This window comes from Anticarsia gemmatalis, chromosome 1, assembly GCF_050436995.1.
Source record: "Anticarsia gemmatalis isolate Benzon Research Colony breed Stoneville strain chromosome 1, ilAntGemm2 primary, whole genome shotgun sequence".
Lineage (NCBI taxonomy): Eukaryota > Metazoa > Arthropoda > Insecta > Lepidoptera > Erebidae > Anticarsia > Anticarsia gemmatalis.
Genome location: NC_134745.1, coordinates 15,251,267 through 15,277,613, shown reverse-complemented (window position 1 = coordinate 15,277,613; position 26,347 = coordinate 15,251,267). Strand labels below are relative to the sequence as shown.

At 34.4% G+C, this 26,347-nt stretch overlaps 1 protein-coding gene across 3 annotated transcripts in view; it reads left to right on the top strand.

Moving 5' to 3' along the window:
- The window catches only part of LOC142981905 (cell adhesion molecule Dscam2-like), a 221,668-nt gene that overhangs the window by 149,048 nt on the left and 46,273 nt on the right, over nt 1–26,347 (top strand). For all 3 annotated transcript variants that reach the window (XM_076128169.1, XM_076128079.1, XM_076128247.1), the window contains exon 5: nt 14,036–14,197. In XM_076128169.1, coding sequence (XP_075984284.1) covers nt 14,036–14,197 — 162 coding nt within the window. The remainder of the gene's footprint in view (nt 1–14,035; nt 14,198–26,347) is intronic.

The window sequence follows — 26,347 nt, the reverse complement described above, 5'->3', positions numbered from 1 at the left end:
TGCCATTCAGATTTTTCAATAGTGGAGTTTGTTAATATAGTTGCGTATTTATACAAAAGTGTCCGTAAAGACGCCTTATTCCTATGAACAACATATTTTATCTTCTCCGTTCATAGATAGAAAATATTTCCGATCCTTACCAACTTCTTTTGTTCAACAACTGTAAAATTAGATCCATTTAAACTAATCTAACAATAGCTAATAGAAAGCATTAAGCATCTACGTAATACTTACTGAAAATAGTTTATTATTACAAAACATAAATATCCAAAACGTATTATTTACGAAACAATACAAAAAAAATAGTCCTCCATTAAAATTCCATCCCATCAACAAAGGCCTAACACAATTTACTCAAGTATTATCGAATCAGCACTTTCAATTTATATATCTGATTACGTCCACTAAACGTTTCCATCGTCCTTTCTTCAGGACAGAAAAACACGTGGCGACGTGACCTGTGTGTTTATATTCAATCTAGCACCTAAAGGGACCGAGCTGTGATGTGAATTTCAAGTGGGAATGAAAACTGCGTGTGTTTGTCGTCTTGGTTCAGTGTGGAGGATTTGACGCGAGGGAATGGCTTATGGTATGCTTTTTGATGTCAGTAAGGTTTATTTTTTGGTGTATATTATGTACTTGTGTTGAAGTTAATTTGTCTTAGTACTTGGGAGTGTAATATCTTTTCTTTTACTTCGGAATTAATACTGTGTTGTAAAAAAAATGTGGTAAAGTATGTCATTAGTTTCTTCACTAGTCTATTTTTGGCGTAATTTTTACTATATCATTGTTTTTGGCGTAATATTCGGCCATATTTTGCCAACCCTCCAGATAGGTTATACATTCGACTATTAATTTTATTATATAAATGTGTATTTCATTACTACGATAAAATCGAAAAACAAATGAGTTTTTAAAAAACTGGTGAAAAGGAGGATTAACCTAGTTTTGTACATAATAGTTACTTTAGTTTTAAGCTTACAAGCACGTGTAACTTTTGAACAATCAATATTGATCAGCACGTGCTCCATATATTTCTTGAGGCGTTAATTTTCACGAAACCGTTAACAGGTTCCGTAGTGTTTACACGCGAGTTAGCTAAGTCTCGGAACAAATCCCTCGACCCTTAGCGCCGAATACATTATTCTCACAACTCGCACAATTACTGTCGGACTACTTCAACCTTTGACCTAAGGACCGATAGCTACAGCTCTCGAAATACTACAGCAAACAAATATCAATCTTAATGAACTACAAATAAGGTTTTAATTCGACTATTTCATTGAGCCCTTGACCTGTATTGACATGCTAAGTCGAGGATCAATCTCGCAGCCTTCGGAATGCAAATACAATTCTTTATATCGGAGGTCTGGAGGGCCGCCGTAAACCTTCGAGATTGAGGTCCGTGCCCCTCAATATCCTCGCTTTGTGCATGGCGCGAAAAAGGTCCGTTAATGGAATCAGGCTCTGCGAAATACGAACCATGTTCGGGTTCAATTTTCGCAGGATTTTTTTTTATGCTAAGGTGTAAGAATTAAGCGAGGATTGGGGATTTGCGGCCGTTCGGTTCTCTTGAAGATGGGAGCCAGATAATGGTGAGTGGTAGTCGCGGGATCTGGCGTTTTATCGATATTAATCTACCTTGTGTATACGTTTATGTAAAAGTTTTCGATAACACGTAACAGTATAGTATTGCATTAACATTTCTTGATAATGGTAATTATAGTTTTGCTATCTTTTAGATGTTTAGAGAATCAGAAACTAAAAAGAACGACATAGTATATAATCTATACTAATATTATAAAGCTGAAGAGTTTGTTTGTTTGAACGCGCTAATCTCAGGAACTACTGGTCCGATTCGAAAAATTCTTTCAGTGTTAGATAGTCCATTTATTGAGGAAGGTTATATATATTCACGCTACTACCAATGGGAGCAGAGTACCAGTGAAAAATGTTACAAAAACGGGAAAAATGTTGACCCATTCTCTCTTATGTGACGCAAGCGAAGTTGCGCGGTTCAGCTAGTTATTTATATGCAGTACCCCGGCCCCTGAAACATCATACAAAATAAGAAAAGAGATAAAACTTACTGTTATTAGCTGACCAGTAGTGGTTTGAAGCTCGTCTACAAACTGTCATCCCTTATTTGAACTATGAAGGGTTAAAATTGAAAAGCAAAGTTATCCATATTTAACCTTATGTTTTCAACTATATCTATGCCACATATCATCAAAAATCATTCAACATATTTCACTTAAAACAGTAACAAACACACTCAAAAACTCCTCCCAATATCATCAAAATCTAATTCAATTCAAACACCTTCGTACATCAAAAAGTGTCCAACGAGCGGCGGGAAGCAATAACCTTCGTGAGTACAATCGCGTCGTCAGCTGCACTTATCTGGCTCGCATCAGCCGATTTGCCACTCGCTCTCGACGGCCACTCCACCGTCTTTTTGCTGTGAACAATGCCACGGAGGCACGTGGACGCTTAGCTGTATCGGTGTTTGTACGCGTTTTGTGTTCGAAATATGGAACTTTGTAGTGTTCTTTTATATTTATGATATAGTTATTTATTTTGCTGCAGTTTGTTTGAATACAAAATACCTTAAAATTTTGGAAGAAAAAATGTGTTTCTAAGTTCCTGATGGAAATCAATAAATATATGTATTTGGACAAATCACACGTGGTCATCTGATTCTACACTACGGAGAGCTTGACTGTACCATGATAAGCAGGCAACTGATATATGTACTTAAACATTTCTAAATACATACTTATATAGATAGATTTATATCCAATGAATGTTATTATAACTTTTACTACACATCTTTAACGTTTGATAATTTTGATGACATCACACAATGTTCATCTTTATTTTGAAAATCTGTAAATATTTTTTTTATTTTTGGATGGTTTCAGGCGATAGACAGTTCATAAGATTAATTACAAGCCCTAAATTAAAAAAAAAAAACGACGAATATCCTCAAACTAATTAAGCAAATTCTCCAGACATGAAAGTTTCCTATAGCTGTGTACAGCAGTCGCTAGGATTGGCTTAACTGTCTAAAGTAGGACAACTAACTGTCTGCACAAACACTTACAGAGCACTGTTGACATTAGAACAATGAATCGCGGAATAATGCCGGGAATTATTGTGTTACTCTTATATTATTGTTGTATTCTAGAGAAAAAAGAGACTGGAGTTTGTTTTTGATGGAGATATTAATTTATTAACTTGGGGCTATTTTTTCTGGACTGTTTTTATTGCACCTGTAATTAAATGGTTTGTTATTGTACAATTTGAAAGAGTAAAAAAAGTGTTGAAGAAGGCTCATGGTGAGATGATTGGCACCTGAGTTTAGAAAATGTAAGATGGCATTATTGTTTCATTTGTATTTCTAAATTTATCAAACAACATAAATATTAATATGTGAATGTTGATTAAATTATATTTTAACGGTAGAACAATATGTTAGACTTTGTTACTTAACATTTTAACTTAGCACCAAAGTTGCTTGACCCAATATACATTACTAAGTTTACTATACACTAAGAACCGTAAATAGTAATTAACATCATTCGCAAACAAAACTTTCAACTGTAAATCAAGCAAAACAGTTTTATTGACATTACCGAAATACTGAGAACGACCAGTAAATCAAAGTGAGCCCAAAACTTGTGAGTTTATCGGCAAAATTACACAAAACATAATCCCGCTTTATAACTGCGACTAAACAAATGAACTCAAGCCTTTTCGAAAAGTACTTGAGTCGGGAGTGGAATTAATGGCCCTCTGGCTGTCGGCTAAAAAGGGCTTTTGTTCGCAAGGGTGGTGCGCACTAAGCAACTGTCACATAAGGACCTTAGACCCAGCGTTGAGGAGACATTTTACTATATACAACGAACCCCTTTAATGTTAGTTGAGATGATAAATACTTAATGAGTGTGGACTAGATTTGTTGTGGAGATATTTTCTGACGAATGAATGCAAAAGGGATTTGTTGGCAGGTCGTTGACTGAATCTGTTCGTAGCCAGTCGGTCAGTGATTGTTAGCCCAAGGTATTAAGTATTTAAAGGTAAAGAATTGAGCTAAACATCTCCATGCAAAAGGTACGACCTGAGCAAGTACCCACAAATTGAGCATTAACTAAGTTACTTAGAAAATAATCAAAACAATACTGTTCGAATCAATTTTGAAATATAACAATAATTAACAAAAAAAAAAAAACTATTAAGAACGGCAATGGTGCCCCCATAAAGTATATTATTCCGTTTTTGTTCTAATAGCGGCAAGAGAAATACACCATGAAATATACATCTGTGAAAAGCCTAACTCTTTAACGGTCATGGTTCGTGTGATACAGATTGGTGATAGACGGACAGGCGGCAAAGTCTCAGTAGGTCTTCTTTGGTCCTAAAAATCACAAATTACTAGTGACACAGTCCTAAACATTTATAACCACGGCAATATAAGTAACAAGGTGCAATAAATTCAACAAGTAATAGCTAAGCACGTAGTTAGTGTTGGAACAATTCCAAACTGCTGCCTTATTTACACGGGAAATGTCTTCAACGTACTACTAAGACTATTAGCGTCTTTTGCACTCTGTATTGTCCACTTATATCAAGTTTAGTGAAGATAAGGCTCGTATAATTGAGTTAGATTCGTTGTAATTGCTCTGGTTAGTTGTAAGAAACGTGAAAGAAGAAATGTACATGCTATAAGCTGTTTTAGTAATTGTTAATGTTTATGCTACTATAAGCCTATTTCTAGTGTTATGAGAGGTATGATTAACTTTATGTAAAGTTTTTCTTAATTGAATGTTGTGTCAATGGTCAGGTCTGATTGTAGTATATATTCAAGTATTAAATAGCTTAAAGACTTGCCATGTCTAATTGACTTACCTCTGAATTCATAGCTATTGGAAAGCTTAAAACAAGTTTTCTGAAGGGCGAAGATATTAAGCAACAGTGATTATAGCAACTATGTTGCTTTAACTGCAACAACTTACAGCAAAAAACTACCTTACCACTAGGCCTTTTACTAAATTAGGTACAACTAATAAACAATGAAGATACGAATAGATAAGAATGAACGATACAACTAATGAAGGTCTTACATAATATAATTACCTGAAAAAGTTCCACAAGAGACAAAACAAATTCAAATAACTCCCATTAACAGTTCCACTCGTATTTATACCAAACAAAATGGAAATTAATTCATTACACTCGAACAAAGTTTCATTAAATCCGACAAAAACACTTAGTTTCAAACCAAAGTCCTTTTACCGTTGGACCTTAAGGAAATTTATGTGGCACTGTAAAAAAATGTGATTAGAATGTTAAGTGGAGTTCTTGCAACATTGAAGGGAGCAAGTTAATTAGTCGGAAAGTCGGGGGCGGTAATGCCAGCCAGATGTTGCTTATGGCTGTTCGTTTTACATACATAACGATGCTGACCAACTTTTATAAGAGAGCGTGACTTTTATATTGGGAGTTTGTTTCAAATTAATTTGTCAATCGTGTTGTGAAGTATTTAAGTCTATAAAAGATGGGTAAATATTAATATTAATATTTTTTATACATCATCGTCGGTTACGTGTAATAGGGCTAGCCTATTGTCATATACATACAGCTTTCAAAGCTCTAGGCTACTTTTTAGAATAGGTATTGAATAGAACTTAGACTCGGGAATCTTACGCGATAATTTGTGCTTATAGCGACTGCAGCGATCACGAAGTCGCTACGGTCGACGGTGCTGTATTTGACTATATACACTATCGCCCACAGCCAGGACCAGTGAAAGTCAAAAAGTGATGATGTTGTATTTATCATAATTGCTTTTACTGTATAATTTTGAAGACATAATATACTGAAACTTTTAAAACCTATTCTAAGGTTATCAATTTCATAAAATTGTATACACGAAGCACTGGCCTAGTAACTTTATCAATCTATTTTCAGTAATAACATGCGACATTATAATATTAAAAAAAATCATACGTAATATCAAAAAGGTGTAAAAGAATCTTTATCTACGAACGAAGGTAAATTCACAATTTCACATATTGGTAGTTCGTGGAATCACAACATGTACGATTGATTTCCACTCAGTTAGTCAGTTACTGAGAAATACCACAAGTGAAATACCGAAATAAGATGCCTTGTACGCGGTAAAAGGACCAATCATTTATTTATTTTACGAAGCAGTTGAAAATATACCCGAGAAGAATGAGGATATTTTAAAGTAAATATGATACCAAAGTTATTAAAAAAAACACAGCCGTGATAGCCGAGTAGCCTATGTGACACAACCAATGACTTCCGTTCTAACGATTAAGAAAAAATCGTGATGAAATACGACTACAAGTTCTTTAACATATTTCAAGAGGACATAGAAAATCTCCAACCTGCACTTGACCAGTGTGGTGGACTCAAGGCTCCCTTGTTTGGGATGAGGTTATAAAAAAAATAAACAGAACATTTTTTAGAAAAGTTGGCTTCTATATTTGAAGCACTATTATCTACGTTTCAGGTTAAAAATCGATTAAGAATGCGTCAATGTTTCTATGAAATTGTTATCATAGGAAGTAAAAAAATCTGTGACGTAACTATAATTCGATTATAAGGATGGAAATAAAAAAGTAGAGTCTCATAACAGTGAGTGCAAAGCCGCAGGGCGAAAGTATATTTTTAGATTCTATCTATTAAAAAATACATATAAAACTTGCAATAAACGACACTCGTTAAATATAATGTCCCTCAAGTAAGAGCGTTTGTAAGAGAGTGGGGGGAGGGGAGGGGGTGAACGGAAAACGTTTAGAACATACGAGATTACGCGCGTTGTGGCGGATGTGAGGGCGCGGAGAGGTAACCTCGATAAATAGCTGAGGAAACAATGGGAGGGCTCGGGTTTGATGCTCGAAGGGTTAATAAAAATGTACGAGTGAAGTCATATTTTTAGGTTGTTTTATTTAAGTTGCGTCGCTTTGTTTAGTAAATCTCAACTCTGTTTTTATATTAATAGTTTTAGTAATATAATTATATAGTTTAGTAAGTAAGAAATCTAAAAAATCACTTCCATATACTTGCTCGCCTCTTAAAATCTAAGGGCTTCGCAGGTTTTTGTAAAAGAAAAATATTTTCATCTTTGCACAGTGTCCAAATATTTTTTTTGTATAAATAACAACAAACGACAATGGATGACCAACAAAATGTTGGTCTCAGTTATTATTACCCAGCACGAAATAAGAAATAGACAATTAAAAAATATTTATTCACTCTCACAGAAAAATAAATTAATGCGGACCCAAAATCTACAGAGACTCCCATGGGTACTGTTAAAATAAAAAAATATGTACAAAACAAAAGGTTTTTCGTAAAGCCCGCAACAATTTCACGCCCACACAAAATTCAATTTTCTTCCGCGCAATTGTTTCGCTCGAACCAGGAACCAATAAATATTTTGAATAATTAAAAAAGCCCACCGCTGCTCCTTGCGGAGGGCAAACCGTTCTTACAATCTATTTATTTCCTTTACAAAAATTAATCGAGTCTGTTTATGGAAGGAATCCTCGCAATACAGGCTTGAACACGTTTTTAATTTACAAACAACTAACAAACTTTGATATCGTACAAAAAGAAATTAATTATAGAAACCGATTTCGCGAACGTTCCATTGAGGAAATGAAGTATTGAATTTTTATCCGGTTAAGAATAAATCGCGGAGAGCCGATTAAAGAAAATTCCAATCGGATTCTCTTCCTTTATGCTATTTTTCCGGCGGCAGTTGAATGTTTATTTAAAACTTGGCTGAGAAAGATTAACACTTCGCCGCCGCCATTTGTCCCGCAGTCAATTTGCGCAATCCGATACTAAGTAAACTCCTTAGTACGGTGCTGTTAATCTTTAGTTGTTTTGTTTATTAGTTAACCAACAACTGTTACATTTTGCATTCAAGTTAACTAAATATATTAGCAATTGAAATGAGAATACGTATGTGGATAATGAAATTGTATTTACTGTTAATTTAAAAATAACGTTGTGAATTTTCAAACAGTTGCAGTCGTTATATTGCCTATACCCATACGGCAAGTAAAACTTATTCTATTGCCAGATAAAACCATAACCCAAAAGAAAAACAAGTGCATCAGGTGTATGAGCGACAAAGACAAAGACGTATATCTTACATAACTGTCGCCTACAAATCGCTTACAAAACAAATTGCTATAACATTCATGTGTGTTGGATTTATACCAACTTTACTCTAATAGGAAACAATGTTTACTTCAGTACGGACATATTAAATCAATCTAATAAGAAATCCTTGAACTCTATCAAGGTACCAAGAACTAAGAAACAAGGCAACATCATTAAGCCTAGAACCCCCAGACCTTTTGACAAAAGTAGTAGTTGTTTATGTCGCCAAAGTTAGTCACACTCAATATGTGTGGTGACACTTACTGCCAAGTACCAGATAACCATGACACATCTATACTAATATTATAAAGCTGAAGAGTTTGTTTGTTTGTTTGTTTGAAAGCGCTAATCCCAGGAACTACTGATCCGATTTGAAAAATTATTTCAGTGTTTGATAGCATATTTAATGAGGAAGGCTATAGGCTATATATCATCACGCTAGGGCCAATAGAAGCGGAGAAGCAACGAGAAATGTTACAAAAACGGGGATAATTATGACGCACTCTCTCTTATGTGACGCAAGCGAAGTTGCGCGGGTCAGCTAGTTAATAATATCACGCATGTTACACACGAAGGCTTAGGCAGAGGTTTATTTAAATACACCCACTTATCGTCATTAACACTTGGTCAGCGTGGACTCAAGGTCTAACCCGCTACCTCGTTTAAGAGGATACCCTTGCTCAGCCGTTGGGCAAAGATGAGTTTAAAAAAATACTACTTAGTCCGACCCGGAAATTAAAACCCGGAACCTCATGATCAGAAGTCGGCTACACTGTCGACAGCGCCGCAGAGGCAGCTAGCCATGAAACAACAGATATAAAACAGACCATCAGATATGATGTACAAAGTTATGCCGCAGCGATAATTGCCTTCACAATACCGTATCATAGTCATTTGTGTGACAGACTAATGTCTGGCGAGAGTTAACCAACATTTTGTTCGGCCATCGGCGACGAGGGAAATCATAGTCCGGCTGATGTTTATTATTCATGACCGACTCCCGCGGATTTCATTACGAGAACCTCCCCGTAGGGGGAACGTTTGACACCTTATTACTTTTGACTGACTGTTTTGTTTATGGATGTTTAATTGCGACTATTTTTGGGTATAGTTTTTAAATTTGATAGTGCTTTTCTGATTTGTTGTGATTTGTCTTACAAATCACAAAAAGTAAGTAAGTAAGTTTTAAGTTACTGCCTCAAAATTATTTTAATAGGTACTTAACCGTTGATCAATCACTGCTAGTCCTTAACTTTCTGATTTTAAAAATGCCTAACCCATATAATATATTATTATATATTTGATCAGAGAGTAAATTGTAAAAGTTTATAAGTTCGAATGTAGATTCTAAAATCTTGGTATTTTTTATATTTTTTATTGTTTTACACGACCCAATTATATTATTATGCTGCATTACACATTATTATATATTTTCCATTTTATCAACTGGAGATCAACAACTTAAGCGCCTTTTCACATTTAAACTGCACTAAACTCTTTCATCTTTTCAACATAAATATTCATTTCCTACAAAATCATATAAGTAAAGCAACCACATGTTATAACGTGGACATTAGCTGTCAGATATAATACAACCTTCCGCCCTGAGTGAGGGTTAATTCGTGTTAAGCTCCCCACAAATGCGAGATACCTGATTACGAGAATAGTCGGCGCAAGGGTTAATGCAAGCTTCACTTTCAATTAGGAATTTCATTAATTTTAACACTGTTTCTTCGGTAATTGTGTGTTTTAAGGGAATTGTTAAAACCTTTTTAGGTTTGTTTAAGATTGGAACGTTTAGTAAGTATTCAGTTTGCCGATGTAGCGTTTACTACCGATTCATTTAAGATTAGTAAAAAGATTTACATGTCTAAAACTTTTGCATACAAGCATAGTGTATATTTTTCGTAGGATTGGATGAGCTATAAGCTGTACGTTTCCATTCTTCCGTAGCATAAAATAATATTAACGCTGTAATTTTAAATTTTTTAAAAGTCATATGTATGTGATTAGGTATATTATGTCTCCCATCTCGCCGATTAGTTAGTGATGATGAAACGAAGATTGTAGAATCTTCGGAAAAGTAAAAACGGAAAAGAAAACTTTTGAAAGGATAGTACAAATAAAAACCATTTCAGAAAATCTGCCGATAGCAGTTTAATAAAATCACTTAAAACAATTTTACTAGACCAATCAACGCAAATGACCTAAATACCACCCAAATCAAATGCCCATCAATAGACAGCACAAACAATTTGAACCAGCCTCGTCAAGGCTATTGCATTCCACATGACGTCACAAGAAGGGCTGAGAATTAGCCGCCCGGAACACGACACACTCACAAATGAAAACCGCATCAAACGTACCACAGAATTGGATTAAAATTGAAACAGATAAAAAGATTTCAACTCGAATATTTTTGGGTAGACTTACAAAGGAATGTTGGTGATTGAATTTATTTGCGGCATTTGTGATCGAAGCATTATTAGTTCACGTCACACACTTTGTACTACTGAGGTATCTATAAATACCAAGTATTTATTAGTTGACTGTCTACGACGTTGTTAAAAATTTAATTGGATTAAAAGATAATAATATATAATAGGCTTACGTGTCTGCTTTCAGAATGAAATTATTACTAAGTAGTGGGATGGCACTCAAATTTATAGATATCCATCCATACTGTATTACTAATTTTGGCATTTCAAAGTTTACAAACTTTCCGGAATAGCTAATAGACTGATTTCTTTTTGCTTACCCTTTCTCTCACCAGCATATGCCTGCTAATAAGGTAAAAATAGGAAACAATATTATTTATTTGTTTACATAAATTACCGACCATTTAATCTATTAACCTTGGGTCAAATTCATGCGGAAATATCTCACCAACTCTTAGTATTGTTAGACTTTTTCTGGTTGTAGAGAGAATTCTCAATAGAGGCCAGCTGTGAGTAAAACTGTTTCCAGTAAATGCCAATAGGCTCGACTTCTATTTCGTGGAAACTACAGGAAGGTTTGGAAACGTGTGTTGACATTTCTCGTGTACTGCCTTGAATGTTAAGGATTTGAATTTATAAATAGCTCTACGACAAAATCTGTTAACCAAAATTCCACGTTGGTAGTTTTTTTTAGATGATCGTCAACCCCTTATAATGGCATGCTTGCTCTGGTATAAGCAGAGCTGTATAAATAAAACTTAATTTACGTTGTTACTGGAGCAAGATTCTAGTCAATGAGGGTAATTCTTGCATAATCCTTCATAACGGTTCGGTTGATAAAATTTTACCAAATATACCTACACGCTGATTTGCCGAAATCTAAAATCAAAACCTAGTACTACTCGTAATCAGTCACACACTACTCAGATCAAAGAAGCAGTTCCAAATCAAATAAATCTAATTTAAAACAATGTTTTTTCTCATAAACCAAATATAACCATTTGTGACATTTCCTACAAATTTAAATTGCCTTATTCACACTTGTCTTTTAGAATCATTGAAATCTATTAATTACAAAACATTAAGCAATATCATGAATTGAGTTTATTCGTACATCTCCGATTTCTCGTAAAACTTTCGTGTCTACAGCCTTAAGTTTGTTCAAATTAGTCTTCGGAGGCTCTACTCGGTAAGTTTCAACTGTATTGACTTAAAACTAAATGTATTTTGTTGAATTACCGCTAATGATGGAACGCGGTTTAAGATTTATGTATTTTGTATTTAACTCGTTGCTATTAAATTTTAAGCAAATATACATAATAATTTTTAGTAATAAGTTAAGCAACAAATTTTGAATTTTATTCAGTTGATCGAATATTTTGGTATGTAGATGTATAAGACAGTTTGGCTGCGCTTATTTGACATCTTTGCATCAATGTGACTTACTTGTGAAAATACTTTATCACACAATCACAAAACGTTTTTATTTCATTGAAATAACTTCCTTAGTTTTTTACATTACCCCAACATTATAAACAAGCGTCTGAAGTAAGGTAATAAAAGGCTATATTTACAACACACTTTTAATTGCAATTATTAGAACTCATTCAAACCAAAAACCTTATCTTATACAATCATGAGTCATCTTTGCGTTATACATATTTCGACATATAGATATCTTCTCCACCCAAAACCCAATCACATCTATCAAACATCAGAGCAAAGTTGAAAACCTGCACGTTCGTGTGCACGTAATTGATGTATGCAGCGACCGCTAACCCAATTCCGAGGGATGTGGGCTCCGTTTAATTAATGACGTCACTCGATGTCATGTCATCATTACGGACCTACTACACTAGATAGTTATATAACATGAAACCTAAGCTAAGTTTCAAAGGCTGTATATTAACTACAAACTGGCCCAAGTGGTATTACAAAAATTTCTTGCCCTTATTTGATTCTATAGGAGTAAATTTTGGAAAATACCGTAAATTTGATCATGACTTTTGAAATATTTCCTAAGTAGTCTTTATCAAACTCGGTTCATCGGTTTAGCTGTGAAAACGTAACAGACAACTTTCAAATGAATTATGTTTGTATCCACGATGCAACAACAGCTGCAGCAATAACTGTTCTAAAGAACTCCTGGGCATGCAAGTTTAAATCACGATGTTTTCCTTCACCGTTGAAACAAGTGATAACTATTTATAGAATTTGAGTATATAAAAATGATTAAGGTACAGAATAAATTAATGTTATTTGACCACGGTATGCGAGCACCATTAGACCTTCTAAAGGATAATGAGTGAGTGATGTATGAGAGCGATGAGCACCGGTATCGAGTTCGGCTTACGAACACGACCCAGTTACTGTCACTGATTAGTATTGATTGTTAAGCCGATGACCCGTTTCATTTGCAACTGGGGATTTTACCTTGAAGCCAGGATTCGGCTAGTTTTGTGGTTAGAGTCGGATATGCAAGAAGTATGGCGCTCGTAGGCAGGTAAAGCAACTTTTGGTAAGAAAGATTTTGGGAGAGCGACATTATGACATTATTTAGAAATCGGTGATAGAATAAACAATTGTAACTTTGATTACAATTAGTAAACATGTATAAACTGTGTGTGAACACACAGACATAAAAGTACACCTAGTTCCAACGGAGGTAGGTAGAGACCAAAGAATACGATCCCTACAAACTTATTAACTTATTTTACACTTTTACATCTTACCTCATAGAAATAACAAAGCTAAATAATTATTTTGTTCTAAAAATCATATTTTCTATAAATGCAGGAGATGTAAAAATACTTTGTAATCTGATAATTATTTAATTCCACTACTGGTTTGTAAAGCAATAAATACGGTTGAATGAACAACAATGATAATTAGTTTCACTGCAAGTGATTACGGAATTGTGTAAATGCTGTAATGTGTGTAATTTACTAGATAGTGTTTATTTAGTTACGATAATAATGAATTGATGATTACAACATAGAAGTATTTTGGAAAACTTTTTTCTTGGTACAGTTCCTGCCTTTATCTACAAATTTGTTTATCTAAATAAATACAGCCCAAAACGACTGAAATGGAGGAGTAAACTATGTATGCAAGTAGAACCGCGCGGTTTAGCTAGTTTGAAAATAAACTTTGTATTTTTTTGCACCTCCTGGGGAAAAAATACTTGATCTATATCTTAGCAACTTCTGTATACCTCTAAAGAATGTAAAAATGTATACATTTATTTTTCTACTCATTCAAAATATCCGGAATCATAGCGGCTGTAAATTGTTTGTTTCACTTTCAAAACATTTCAATCGCTACCCCATCGCATCAAAAAACAACACGATGTTTAAACTCAGTAGTTAAAACCATCATCTTTTCCACAGTAATGGACGTGCCATGGGAGGTGCGCGTGCAGTCTTCACACGGCGTCGCGGGCGGCGCGGCGCTACTGACATGCACTGTGCCAGCGACTGTGAGGCACCACATCACTGTCACCAGGTGGTTCAAGGATGGGGGAGTACTGGCACCTCTTGCTGCTGAAGCTGGTAAGAATTCTTCAAAATTTATTAAAGAAATTGAGGTCTAGTAGTCGAAGTATGAAGGAAGCAGGACGTAGACGCACTTCAAAGCCTGACTGATCTCGACCGACGCGATTGAAGTTGATCTTAAAACCGTGTACTGCAATATATCAATGTCAAAGTGTTTGGTGGCACCTATAGCTGACCTTTATTACCATTGCACAAGATATGATTAGGGCATATCACATTCTGACAAGAATCCAATATTTTTGTCACAAAATACATGTTTTGTCAAGACATGCTTTCAATTTGTATAAGAAAAATAATATTCCGGTTTTGGCAAAGTCTAAGTTAAGTGAACGGCTAGTAAATTGGAAGACTTTAACAGCAGACTAACCATGAGTAAAAGAAAATCAGACACTTTTTGCTTAATTTTGTGTAACGAACGAAATACGTAGTTTAGTCAAGTGCCTTGTGACACACAATTAATTTTTAGTGGGAGGTGCTTGTTAGAAAAATCTCTTGGAAGTTCAGATACCGTTTTTCCTAAATTAATTAGCCTAATTAGGGTCGTTAGGGAAGCTGAAATTGATATTTATGCCTGTGTGATGTTTGGAAGGAAAGCTTTCGTCTAGAATATATTATTTTGGTCGAGTAGTAGTAAACTTTGGCTTGTATTATTGGCTGTCCCGATGTACCATTGTTGGTGTTCACACAAATGTGACGCAATATTAGGTATGTATCAATCAACTTTGTAGACCCAAAGTTAGTTAGAATGATATACCCAAAGTCATGTACTTTTGAAAGTAGATTAACTTATATTTCTTTGAACTTGAAACGTTCTTCGAAAAATTGTTCAAAGTCACCACTGCAGCACAAAATAGAATCAAAAAGACAGTATCCTATAATTCGATTTAAGCAAAACTTTTATATCAATCGAAAAATTATCCACCAAAGTAATGATCATAGAAAACTTTTTATTTACACGAGTCTTTCATGTTTGACAATAAAGAGACTCTGTCAAACATGTTTCCAACATAACTCGGCTTTAACTCCGATAGATATACTCTCGTCTGGAAAGTTTCCAACAATACCGTCCATGGGCCTTATAAAATCGAAATTAATTTCAGCCAAGGGGCCAAACGGCCGATTATTGCTTTCCAAAGGCGAAAATTAAGAATTTTTCGTTAATCCAAGTGTAGGAGCGGCTGTCGGCGACAGGAACAAGGCAGTGAACTTGCTTTATGAGTTCCGAGTTCTCGATTAAAAGTGGAAAATTCGATTAATGTTTTCATTTAGGGACGGTTCCGCTCTTTTCGATTACTGTGCGGCGTAATGACTCATTCAACTTCGTGGACACTTTTTGCGAGAGATTGTTTTTTAAACTGATTTTTGTTGTTGGAACTTTTGTTAATGTTCTCTCTGATTCTGACATCGGCTTACTTTATGTTTAGTCGAGTTTGCAATTAGTATTGTGAAAACATTGGAAGCATTTAGCTGTATTTTCATAACCAAATAGTCATTTATGGAGTTGCCTTTTATCCAAACAATGTAGCCCGACATTTGCTTCCTGATAGCATCGAATACCCAAAACAAAAACACTTTTACTCTACCCATATTAACGCCTTTTCAAAAGTAACATCCCAGTACTGAACAAAGGTTTAATAAGACATTAATTATCACAAAGCACTTTGTCTTTGGTATATACTCTACGTTAAAACTAGCCTTTGCTTCTAGTCTAGCTTACAGTGGAAGTTTCAGCCGCGTACCGCTTACAAAGCTGGATTATTTTATAATCCGTTGATGTAATCTGTGGCTTCGGATAGCTTACATGGACGGCTCGCTAGAATGGATATTGCAACGATCGATTCAGACCGTTAGGCCTATGGGTCACCGCTATTTACATAACCAAATACTTCGTTATGTAAAGCTGATGTTTGTTACGAAACTATAACGTTACGTAACTGATTTAGGTATGAGGTATTAAGGAGTTGATAGTTAACAAACTTGTATAATATTGTCTATGAAAAGTGAAGAAAATAATTTAACATTTAAACATTTATATTTGTATATAGTTTAACCCCTAGTTCTTGAGAACGTTCGCTCTCCTTCATCTCGGGACATCTTTGCCCATTAGTGGGGCTAAATATATTTCATTAACTTAATTAGTTCGATTTTTAAGTTTTAAGAATTGGTCAAACAAATTTCGGTTAGTACGATACAGTTAAATGTGACAAATATAGCATTTAAGAATTGTTTGAAATAGACTAGACATAGGGACTACATTCAACAGCTAGTCTTTCGCATAAATTATTGAGTTTTAGATAACATTTTTCATAACTTCGCTGTCGAAATTTCTATCTATTAATGAAACTATTTATTTGATATAATTACGGTATTAATTAGCTACAATATCACATCAAATGCTTACTGAATGTAAATCAAGGATAAGAACATCACAGTTGAACAGTGCGTAACACAATTACTTATCATTGCTTGTCTCACTGCGTCAAACTTCCTAATTAATACAAAGACATTGTCGAATTGACGCGGTACTGTGGAGCGCTAAAATGTTGCTAATGAGGGAATATTAATTGAATTATATTTCACTGCTGGGAAAGGGTCTCGGGACGAGAAATGCTTAGGCCTTCAGTCTATCACGCTGGCTAATCGTGTTTTTATGTGCGAGTTGGAGTATTTACATTCTAATAAAAGAAAGAAAAAATACTATGCCTTGTTACGATACTGGTATCTTCCTTTTCTTTATTTTAATATTTTTGTATATGCAGCATGATGTAGAGATCAATTTAAAGATAATTTAAAACTTTGACATGTAAAGCTCATTTGCGATGTTTTATTTTTACTTACTTATTACTTTAATTTTAAAGTTAAAATGATAAAACCTCTCAATCCGTAATTCATAACAACATTTTTATACCGTCATAAATACACTACATAGTTTGTTTCCGAGTAAATAGATCTAAAACTATCCAAAAAAAACCTCAAATAGAGAAAAAACCACAAACGACCACCATAACTCCCCATGGTGTATTCCCACAAAATTTACCCCGTTTTTAAGCAGCATTTTACCCGTTCCTATCTGCTATAGAATTACCCGACAATAGGACAATTCTGCTGACTATTGAATTAATAATCACCGTGAGATAACACCCGCCGTATCTTCACGGGTCATTGAACTCGGTGGACCGTGCGTCGTATCTTGGGGACGGTTCGCTAAGACTATTATTTCTTATAGGGTTCAATGGGTTGATGTGATAATAGACTAGTTTGGTGATACGGTGTGATGTACTGGCTTGATATTCATGTTGGTCGAAATTACGTGTTCTTAGCATATTATTTAATCTTTATGTATATTGTATTTGACTAGTGTTTATGCCACAAATTAAAAAATAAGCACTTAGAGATTCAGTTGATCATTAAAAAACTTTAAAACTCTTGAAGTTTTCTGTTGCGACGTCAATATTGTTTTGTTATTATTAATACAAAACCCGAAAAGTATTCAAACTCGCGCACCAGGGTCTCCTTACCACAAAGCTTATTGTAAGACAGCTTTTTTCAAATATCTATTTTATGTTGACTGGCAGACAACGGACAGATGGACAGACGGACAGATAGATAGACCTAAGTCAATTGCACTATTTAATTCATGAACTCTATAGAAAAATTCAAGTTAAGTGATATAAATACAATAGTGCGAAATCAACTAAACAATTTTTATGACAGCACACTGTTTAATGTCGTAAAAGATCCTAATGCTAGTAAATCTTTTATATGGGTCTAACCCGTTTACAAACTGCGAACTAAACACGAAACGAGAAAAGACCCTTTAATTTTTTAGTTGCTGAATTTCTAAGACGATGAATATACGATAAGAGGTTTTTGTTATCTTACGGTAAACGATAGTATGAAAAAAGACCAGCAAATTGTATTGTGTTCGATCAAGAATATATGTATTGGTCTTCCTTAACAAAATTATTATGACTCGTGACCATTTATTAACCATGCCAAATTAAAGTAAAGAAAAAAATGCTATGTTTGTGGGGTCAACCAATAAAGTTTTCTTTATAGGAAGATGTTTAGAGAACTAATCAATCATCACAGCGTTAATATTAGTCCGACGGGATTACATTGTAGGTACTATATACCCGGCCAAGATTGGATGGGGCCACTAGCAAAAAAATCTTTTGGATGACTCACAGACATCGGAATCCAAATTGAGCACAGCTGGTACTATGATAACTAGATAACTGGTAACTTGCTTAAAACTTGTAAATAGCCTAGAATCTCCAGTAAATGCTTTAACGTATCCTCCCATCTAGAATTCCCAGTATTATTCAGACATTCATTCGTATTCCTTTAATAAAGAAGAACAGTACAAATTGAATAGAACTCGGTGAATTGTCGGAGCGCGGCAATAAGATTCAAACTTTATGTAAAAGTTAAGCAGCGCTAATGCAAGTTTAATGTCCTTTGATGCAGTTGCAGTATTACCACTCCGTTTGGACAGATAAATGAGAAATTTCTGCAAGAGAACTATTTTCAGATTTGAGAAATTAAATTGTTTTTTTGAGTCGTTTTATTATAGTCCGGTAACTTAATAAGAAGTCTTGGCATGCACGATTTATCGAGATTATAGTTAATTAATCTATGGATGCAAAATAAACTCTTGAAACAAATAAACGTCTGAACCAAACATGCCGGCATCAGCTGCATAAGCCTACGAGTCACGGATGTATAATATTTAGAATTTTGTTTACCTCTTCCAGTTGCGAAACTTGCACACAAGGCGCTTACTAAATTGTCAATCGGAATCAAATATTATTGTCACCTAGCGGTAATATCAAAACTTGAACTTCTAGTAGTCTTTCTTAAATTACTAATTCTGTTTCACACAAGTAGGTGTACACTTAAAGCATATTTATTAGGAACACTATTAAACTACCAAAGCTAGAAATCTGCTAAACAATATTTTGTTGGACAGTACAGCCACATGGGCTTCATCTGGACCGTGTCCAAATTTATCCAACAGACTGGCCAGCTTGCAGGATATTCAAATGCGGGCTTTTCTGTCATCCAACCATAAGCCATTATATTTATAGATGGCGCTTGCAATAGGATGTCCAAACTAACTGTCACATAAATCTTGATTTACGTTTTCAGTTAAACAATGTGATTTAAATTTGTATTTGTACTGTAGTATAGGATCGTTTATAATAATGTTCAGTGTTATACAGATTTTAGATGGCAGACTTATTGCTCTCGTTGTGAGAGGAGCTAGCTATGGAGTTCACCTAGCAGTGTTCTATTTTGTGTGTGAGAGAAGGTTTGTTATATTATTGCTATGTGTTGATAGCCTAACTAGTCGAATCACATGAGTCTATTACGCAGTTTTGCGTGAAAGAGTAACAAATATCTATCTATACATTTATAATATTAGAAGGATGATATAAGATGCCATTTGACATAAAAAATATATCTCATCACCTTACTGAAAATATGATAAACTTTCACCAAGTATATTCAGGACAACAAAACGTTTAAATAACTTATCCATTCTTCCCCAACTAAAAAATCTAAGTTCATCTTCCATCGCTTCAATATCGCTCAAGATCTAAGACTACAAAGTAAAAAAGCGCTAATTTGCACCACCCAGTGACGTCACAGCTGCTTCGCGACAAAGTTGCCAGTTTCGCCGGCGTTTATGCAGATTACCCGCTTGATTTAATATCCGTTCTTTGCTAGTTTGAAAAACTTACTCCGCAGCTTCTCTACACAATGTTTTTTTATTGTTTATGAGATGCAAAGTTGTTACCGGCCAGTTCATTGGCAGATGGTGTCTGTACTTGAGCGTTTTTATACTACGGAGGAATTGAATATCTATGTTGTCATTTAAAATCAATTTATTTTATACTAGCTGACCCGCGCAACTTAGCTTGCGTCCGATAAGAAAGAATGGGTGAAATTTTTCCCCGTTTTTGTAACATCTTTTACTGGGACTCTGCTCCTTTTGGTCGTAGCGTGATGATATATAGCCTATGTCCTTTTTCGGATATCAATATATCTCCATACCAAATTTCATGCAAATTTGTTCAGTAGTTTAGGCGTGATTGAGTAGCAGACAGACAGACAGACAGACAGAGTTACTTTCCCATTTATAATATTAGTATGGATTAAATTCGAGCTGCTAGATTATGTTGCAAACGCAATCGAAGACGATCAAACAGCAACAACCTATAAATTGTTACAACATGTTTATGTATTATAGTAATATCAATATTTTTTTTGACAAAATTTAGTATCAAAACATCTATACTAAATATTATAAAGCTGAAGAGTTTGTTTGATTGTTTGTTTGTTTGTTTGTTTGAACGCGCTAATCTCGGGAACTACTGGTCCAATTTAAAAATTTCTTGCAGTGTTAGATAGCCCATTTATCGAGGAAGGCTATAGGCTATATATCATCACGCTACGACCAATAGGAGCAGAGTATCAGTGAAAAATGTTACAAAAACGGGGAAAATTATGATTCTCTTATGTGACGCAAGCGAAGTTGCGCGGGTCAGCTAGTGGTAAATAAGAAAGCAAAAGATACATTTGGCATATCATTACGGCCTATGTTTTATGTTGGGAAGAAAAGTACTTAATTTTTCTAACTAACTATAATATTATGCAGAGTACATTATCCATTCACAAAACGTTTAATAGCTAAATTCCTTGATGATGTGTCTCAAGGACGGCTGGCAGTAATTCATGGACGTGCACATTCCCCACAAGCGTCATTAAACGCATCTCGCTCAGCTGACTTTAACTACTTTCCGGAATATAAACAGCTAATGTATTCTCTAACAATTGCTCTTTTCATTGCCTCTTGAACACATTGCAAATGCAGTCTCTGGATTTTAGGAGTACTCTTTAATTTGGCTGCTTTTTCTACATAGTACTACATATTTTTTACTGTTACCAATCGATTATTTTAAAAGTCTCTTCAGTCAAAAACAAAGACTTTTGGGTCATGCAAAGTGTAATTAATATTTTATTTTACGAGAAACCCCATTAACTTGGAAATAAGGTGACAGTTTGTCTGACTAATATTCTTTGTACAGCTGAACCTACAAGGTGTTCAATATAAAATATCGACTGTGGCACACAGTATCAAACTAATGACGACGTTAGTTGTACTACATGCAACTGATTATACATAAAAATAAACTCTGAAATTTGTTCAATTAGTTGTAGATTTAAGAACGGTGTAATACTCTACCAAATTAGTACATAACTATTAGAAACAAACAGCTAACCCAAGTCATAGATCAGAGAAGCGACAGTCAGAACTTGTGCATCGTTCCATCAACTCTCCTAATATACTGGGACAGTTTTATTACACGAGTAACGTCGCCCAAGATTTATACACTTCCACATCGCCGGAGTAAAACCTGGGAACGTTGGAATGCATACCTTCTGTCTCATTGCAGGCAAACGGATTGAAATGCATACCTTAGCCACAAACGGTGGGACTGACCGCTGGCTATGCAGAACAGTAGAGTTTAAGCTTGGAAAGATCAAATTTTGCTGGAAATTTTTCATTTTGTTTCTAGCATTTCGAATGTTACACTTGTAAATGTTTGCAATATTTTACTGATGACCTAAACTTAAGTGACTAATATTATGAATGTGAAAATCTGTCGGTCGGCTACGCTTTCAAAAATAACCCTTGTACCGATTTCAACGAAGAGTACGGAGTTAGTTTAAAATACGTATTTCAGTTCTTTACTGGCCAGATTTTTACAAAAATTGTAAAAATACTTCATTAATCTACTCAAAAGTACCCAAATAGTGTTTTGTAGTAAAATTAATTGCAGTTTTTTCGATCAGTAGCGAAATTTTCTGCCACTATCAAATTATAAATTTTAAATGGATATCTGATCAGCGCCCTTAACAAATTTATAGGAACATTTTAAATGTTACACTTTCGAAACTTGGTAGTACCGATTGTAGAGATACCTAACTCTTGAAAATTAAACACAATGGCATCTAAAATTAGTCAGATTTTATTATGTCACCATATTTTCATCGCTATCATAGTCTATAACAAATTAAACCGTCTTTAAGCGTATTTTTATCTCATCAAAAGACAGACGTTGAGTCAAGTTATTACGCGCCGTGCCTCGGCTTAAGTCCCCACTATATACATTCATTTAACGGTTCCAACATTCACTTTTATCGTTATTTGAACGATGTTCATAAAACAAGTTACAAGATAAGGGATCAGTTAATTTTGGACGACATTACTGGGAATATCTAAGCGCTTAAGATTTTTTGAAAGTGAATGTGCGTTGTTGCTAAGATTAGCAGTAGTATGGATTAAAAGTTCTATTGGGTTTGTCTTATATATTAAAATACTAGCCTTCAATTTCATCCGCATGAAAAAAAACCCGCGGTAAAAAGTATTCTTTGTGTCCAGGTTATAAACTATCTTTGTACCAAATTTCATTAAAATCTGTCTAGTAGTTTTTGTGAACAAACATCCATACCTACATTTTCACAAACTTTCGCATTTATAATATTAGTAGGATTCTTACAAATAGGTTGGAGTTTAGTAACGAGCCCAGTATGTAAAGTAAGAGAGCAGAGGTGTAAGAAATACAGTCACGTTTTGCCATTAATTTGTTGGTCCACAAAGGGCGAAGCTATTGGAATATACCGTTTCCGTTACTAAACTTCGTACTTATATTTTTTTTAGAAGAGAGCTCGATAGCGTTTTGCCTGACCCGAGATACCAACCCGAAACTTTTGTATCAGCAGTCTATCCATCACTTGTCTAGCCTATCTATCACTTGTGTATCGCCTATACTACTTATACCAGAGGTAGTTCTAATGTCGTACTTACTTACTCCGTTGGCTCAACGACCCAAAATGAGTCTTGGCCTCCGACACGAGAGAACAATGTAGATTGGCCTCCAACACGAATGAAATGAATTTAAGAATAATAAAATCTATACTAAAATTATAAAGCTGAAGAGTACATTTGTTAGTTTGTTTGTTTATTTGTATGAACACGCAAATCTCAGGAAATACTGGTCTGATTTGAAAAATTCTTTCAGTGTTAGATATTTAGTCTATTTATTCAGGAAGGCTATAGGTTATATATCATCACGCTAAAGTTAATAGGAGCAACGAAAAATGTAACAAAAACGGGGAAAATTATGACCCATTCTTTCTTATGTGACGCAAGCGAAGTTGCGCGGGTCAGCTACATATATTTAATGAATTTCTAGTGTCGTAAAGTCTGAAAAGAATTTTAGATATTTTAAAGGTAAATTTTCGTTGAAATTAAAATTATCATCAGTATGTATGTGTCCCTTGTATTCATTACGCAGTGGTAGTTTTAGCGTCTTTGTTGCGTATCACTTTGTTTGTTGTACGCCAATGTTCGCGCTTGAAGTAAACAAGTTCCGAGGCGACAGCGTGACTGTATGTAGATGTAGATTACGAGTTTACGAGTGATATGTATTGATAGAATTTGTGAAAAAGCACGCGTTTTAAAAATACAGTTCCCGCGTTGTCTGTCATTTAGGTAAGTCACAATAAAAATGCTGATTAGTTATGAACGCGTTATCGGCCTGCGTGATCAAAAATCGAGGGTAACACGGTATTCCTCCAGTTGTGGTGTACAATACCGCATACTTGTAGGTACTGTGATACAAACGCGTACTTCAATACCCTGTATACAGCATTTGAGAACATCCGTAATAGGCCTTACAAAAATAGTCGAATCCTAGACCTTTTTTGAACAAGTTTAAAAGAAAGATTATACTACCAAAGTCAAAGTTATATCTAAGAATAATACTTTTTCTAAGAAACTGAAAGAACAGAACATCCATCATCTATTTTTAGGTGCAAAAAGTAATAGACGTCAGAGTAACACAATCTCTACATTACGTGTTTTAGCTAACTTTAGACCGAAATTCTGTCTAGATATTAAAAAATGTTTTAAAGAAAATCTATTATGTTTCGCCTCTATATAAATCACCCAAATTGATACAGGAATTGAGCTTAAAATACTGAAATACTAGATTGTTTTTTTAAGACAACTCCCGTACTTATAATTGCTCTTGTGTCGGGGGGGACTTTTATAAACATACAAACAATGGACACAAAGTACAACCAGACCCGTAACAATTATTTGAGGATTGCAACAAAAATTGATCCGTGTCGGAATCGAACCCCGACCGCTCGACGCAATGGTATCGGAGGAGCCACCCTAAACGAAAATACTGATAAATGTAGGACGAACAAATAAAAGCCTTTAGTTTAACATTAATAGAAATCACCGAAAGAAATAATACACGAACTTCCACAAAGAAATTAAAAGTAAATCGTAGCTTCTCATTTAATTTCAGTTTTTGTACACGCTCTACTGTCTGAACTAAATTAAATTACTTCAAAAGAAACTAATTTAAATAATAAATTTCATTCATGATATTCTGTTGGCATTAAATAATGTTAAGTACTAACATTGCCCGTAACTTTGCCCAGTATATAAGTAACTTAGCCTACTCGTGTCTTGTGTCTATTATTAGTTTTATTATATTGAGTTTTATTGTTAAAAATAACTTGAAGTTTGGTTAAGTACTTCTTATATTTAGTTACGCCTTATTTTAGCCACAGACCGGTAACTTTGCCCAGCAGTTTTTGTCTCACTGAAGCTTTTTCTGCTTTATTTTTATAACATTATAAAATAAATTCTTAACTTTTTAGGACTGTTTTTCGTTATTATTCTTCTACTATTATTTACATGTTTTTTGTATTATTCTCAACTTTCTTAAAGCAAACCGCGTCTCACATTGAAAAATATATTTAACAAAAGAAATTTTATGCTCATATTTTATACTAGCCGACCCGCGCAACTTCGCTTGCGTCACATGTCACATAAGAGAGAATGCAGGGTCATAATTTTCACCGTTTTTGTAACATTTTTCGTTGCTACTCCGCTCCTAAGGGCCGTAGTGTGATGTTATATAGCCTATAACCTTCCTCAATAAATGGGCTATCTAACACTGAAAGAATTTTTCAAATCGGACCGGTAGATCCTGAGATTAGCAGACATTAACAAACAAACTCTTCAGCTTTATAATATTAGTAAAGATATGCTAAAAAACATTGGTATATAATATTTGTTTTGCTGTCCCATGCTTCATCAGAATCAGTTCAGCGAAATTATTAATTTATGATTAAACGAAAGCTTGACAGTTACACAGACTTCTACATTTATAATAATAAATAAATATTCATAAAGCAACGATAATAAACTACAAAAAACTCCCAAGTGGTTTATTAAATTCTTTACGGAACAGAAACTCTTAATCCTTCCACAATAACTGTTTATTTACATCGCTACAAACAGCTCGAGTTAATTAAAACTTCGTTAAACTCTTCCGCGCTGTCGGGCAAGGATGAGCGTGTGACGTCATGAGTGACGTATACGTCATTGTGACGCTCAAAGGCTTATTGCTATGCAGTTACTACGATACTTTGGAATATGAATTAAATCGGTGAATATAGGTTTCAAAGAAAAAAAAAGATGGTTTCTAGTTTTCAAACTGAAGTAATTTTTTGGGAGAGAGGTTATTAGATTATTATATGATAGGGGCTTTATGTACTTTAGCTAATTGTTTGTGTAATATTTATGGCCACTCTTAAGTATTTTATCGCCAGGAAAGTTTAAACCCTTTGACACTAGATTATCTAAAAAAAGGAATATAATGTAATATAACAAATTCAATTTGAACATAAAATATTAATTTAATTTTAAAACTAAATCAATAGTCTGGAGTAATTAATTTATATTCTAGGAACTCGAAAGCGTTCTTTGTACTAAAGCAGTAATAATTTATGTATTCAGAATATAAAAGTAGAATTTAAAGTCTGAAGTCCATTTCTAAGAAAGAAACCTAGAAAATGTTCCACAAAGAGTTTATCATATTACAAGCCGATCTGCGATTGTCGATAACTTTGTTTTACTTATTTATGTAAATAGACTGTCGACAAGGATCTCAGTTGAGCAGCTTCTTGCATCAGTACTGAGTTTTTGCATGTTACGGCTTCTTGCAAAATATTCATTCATTCGTTTTTTTAAAAAATATTTCTTTGAAAATT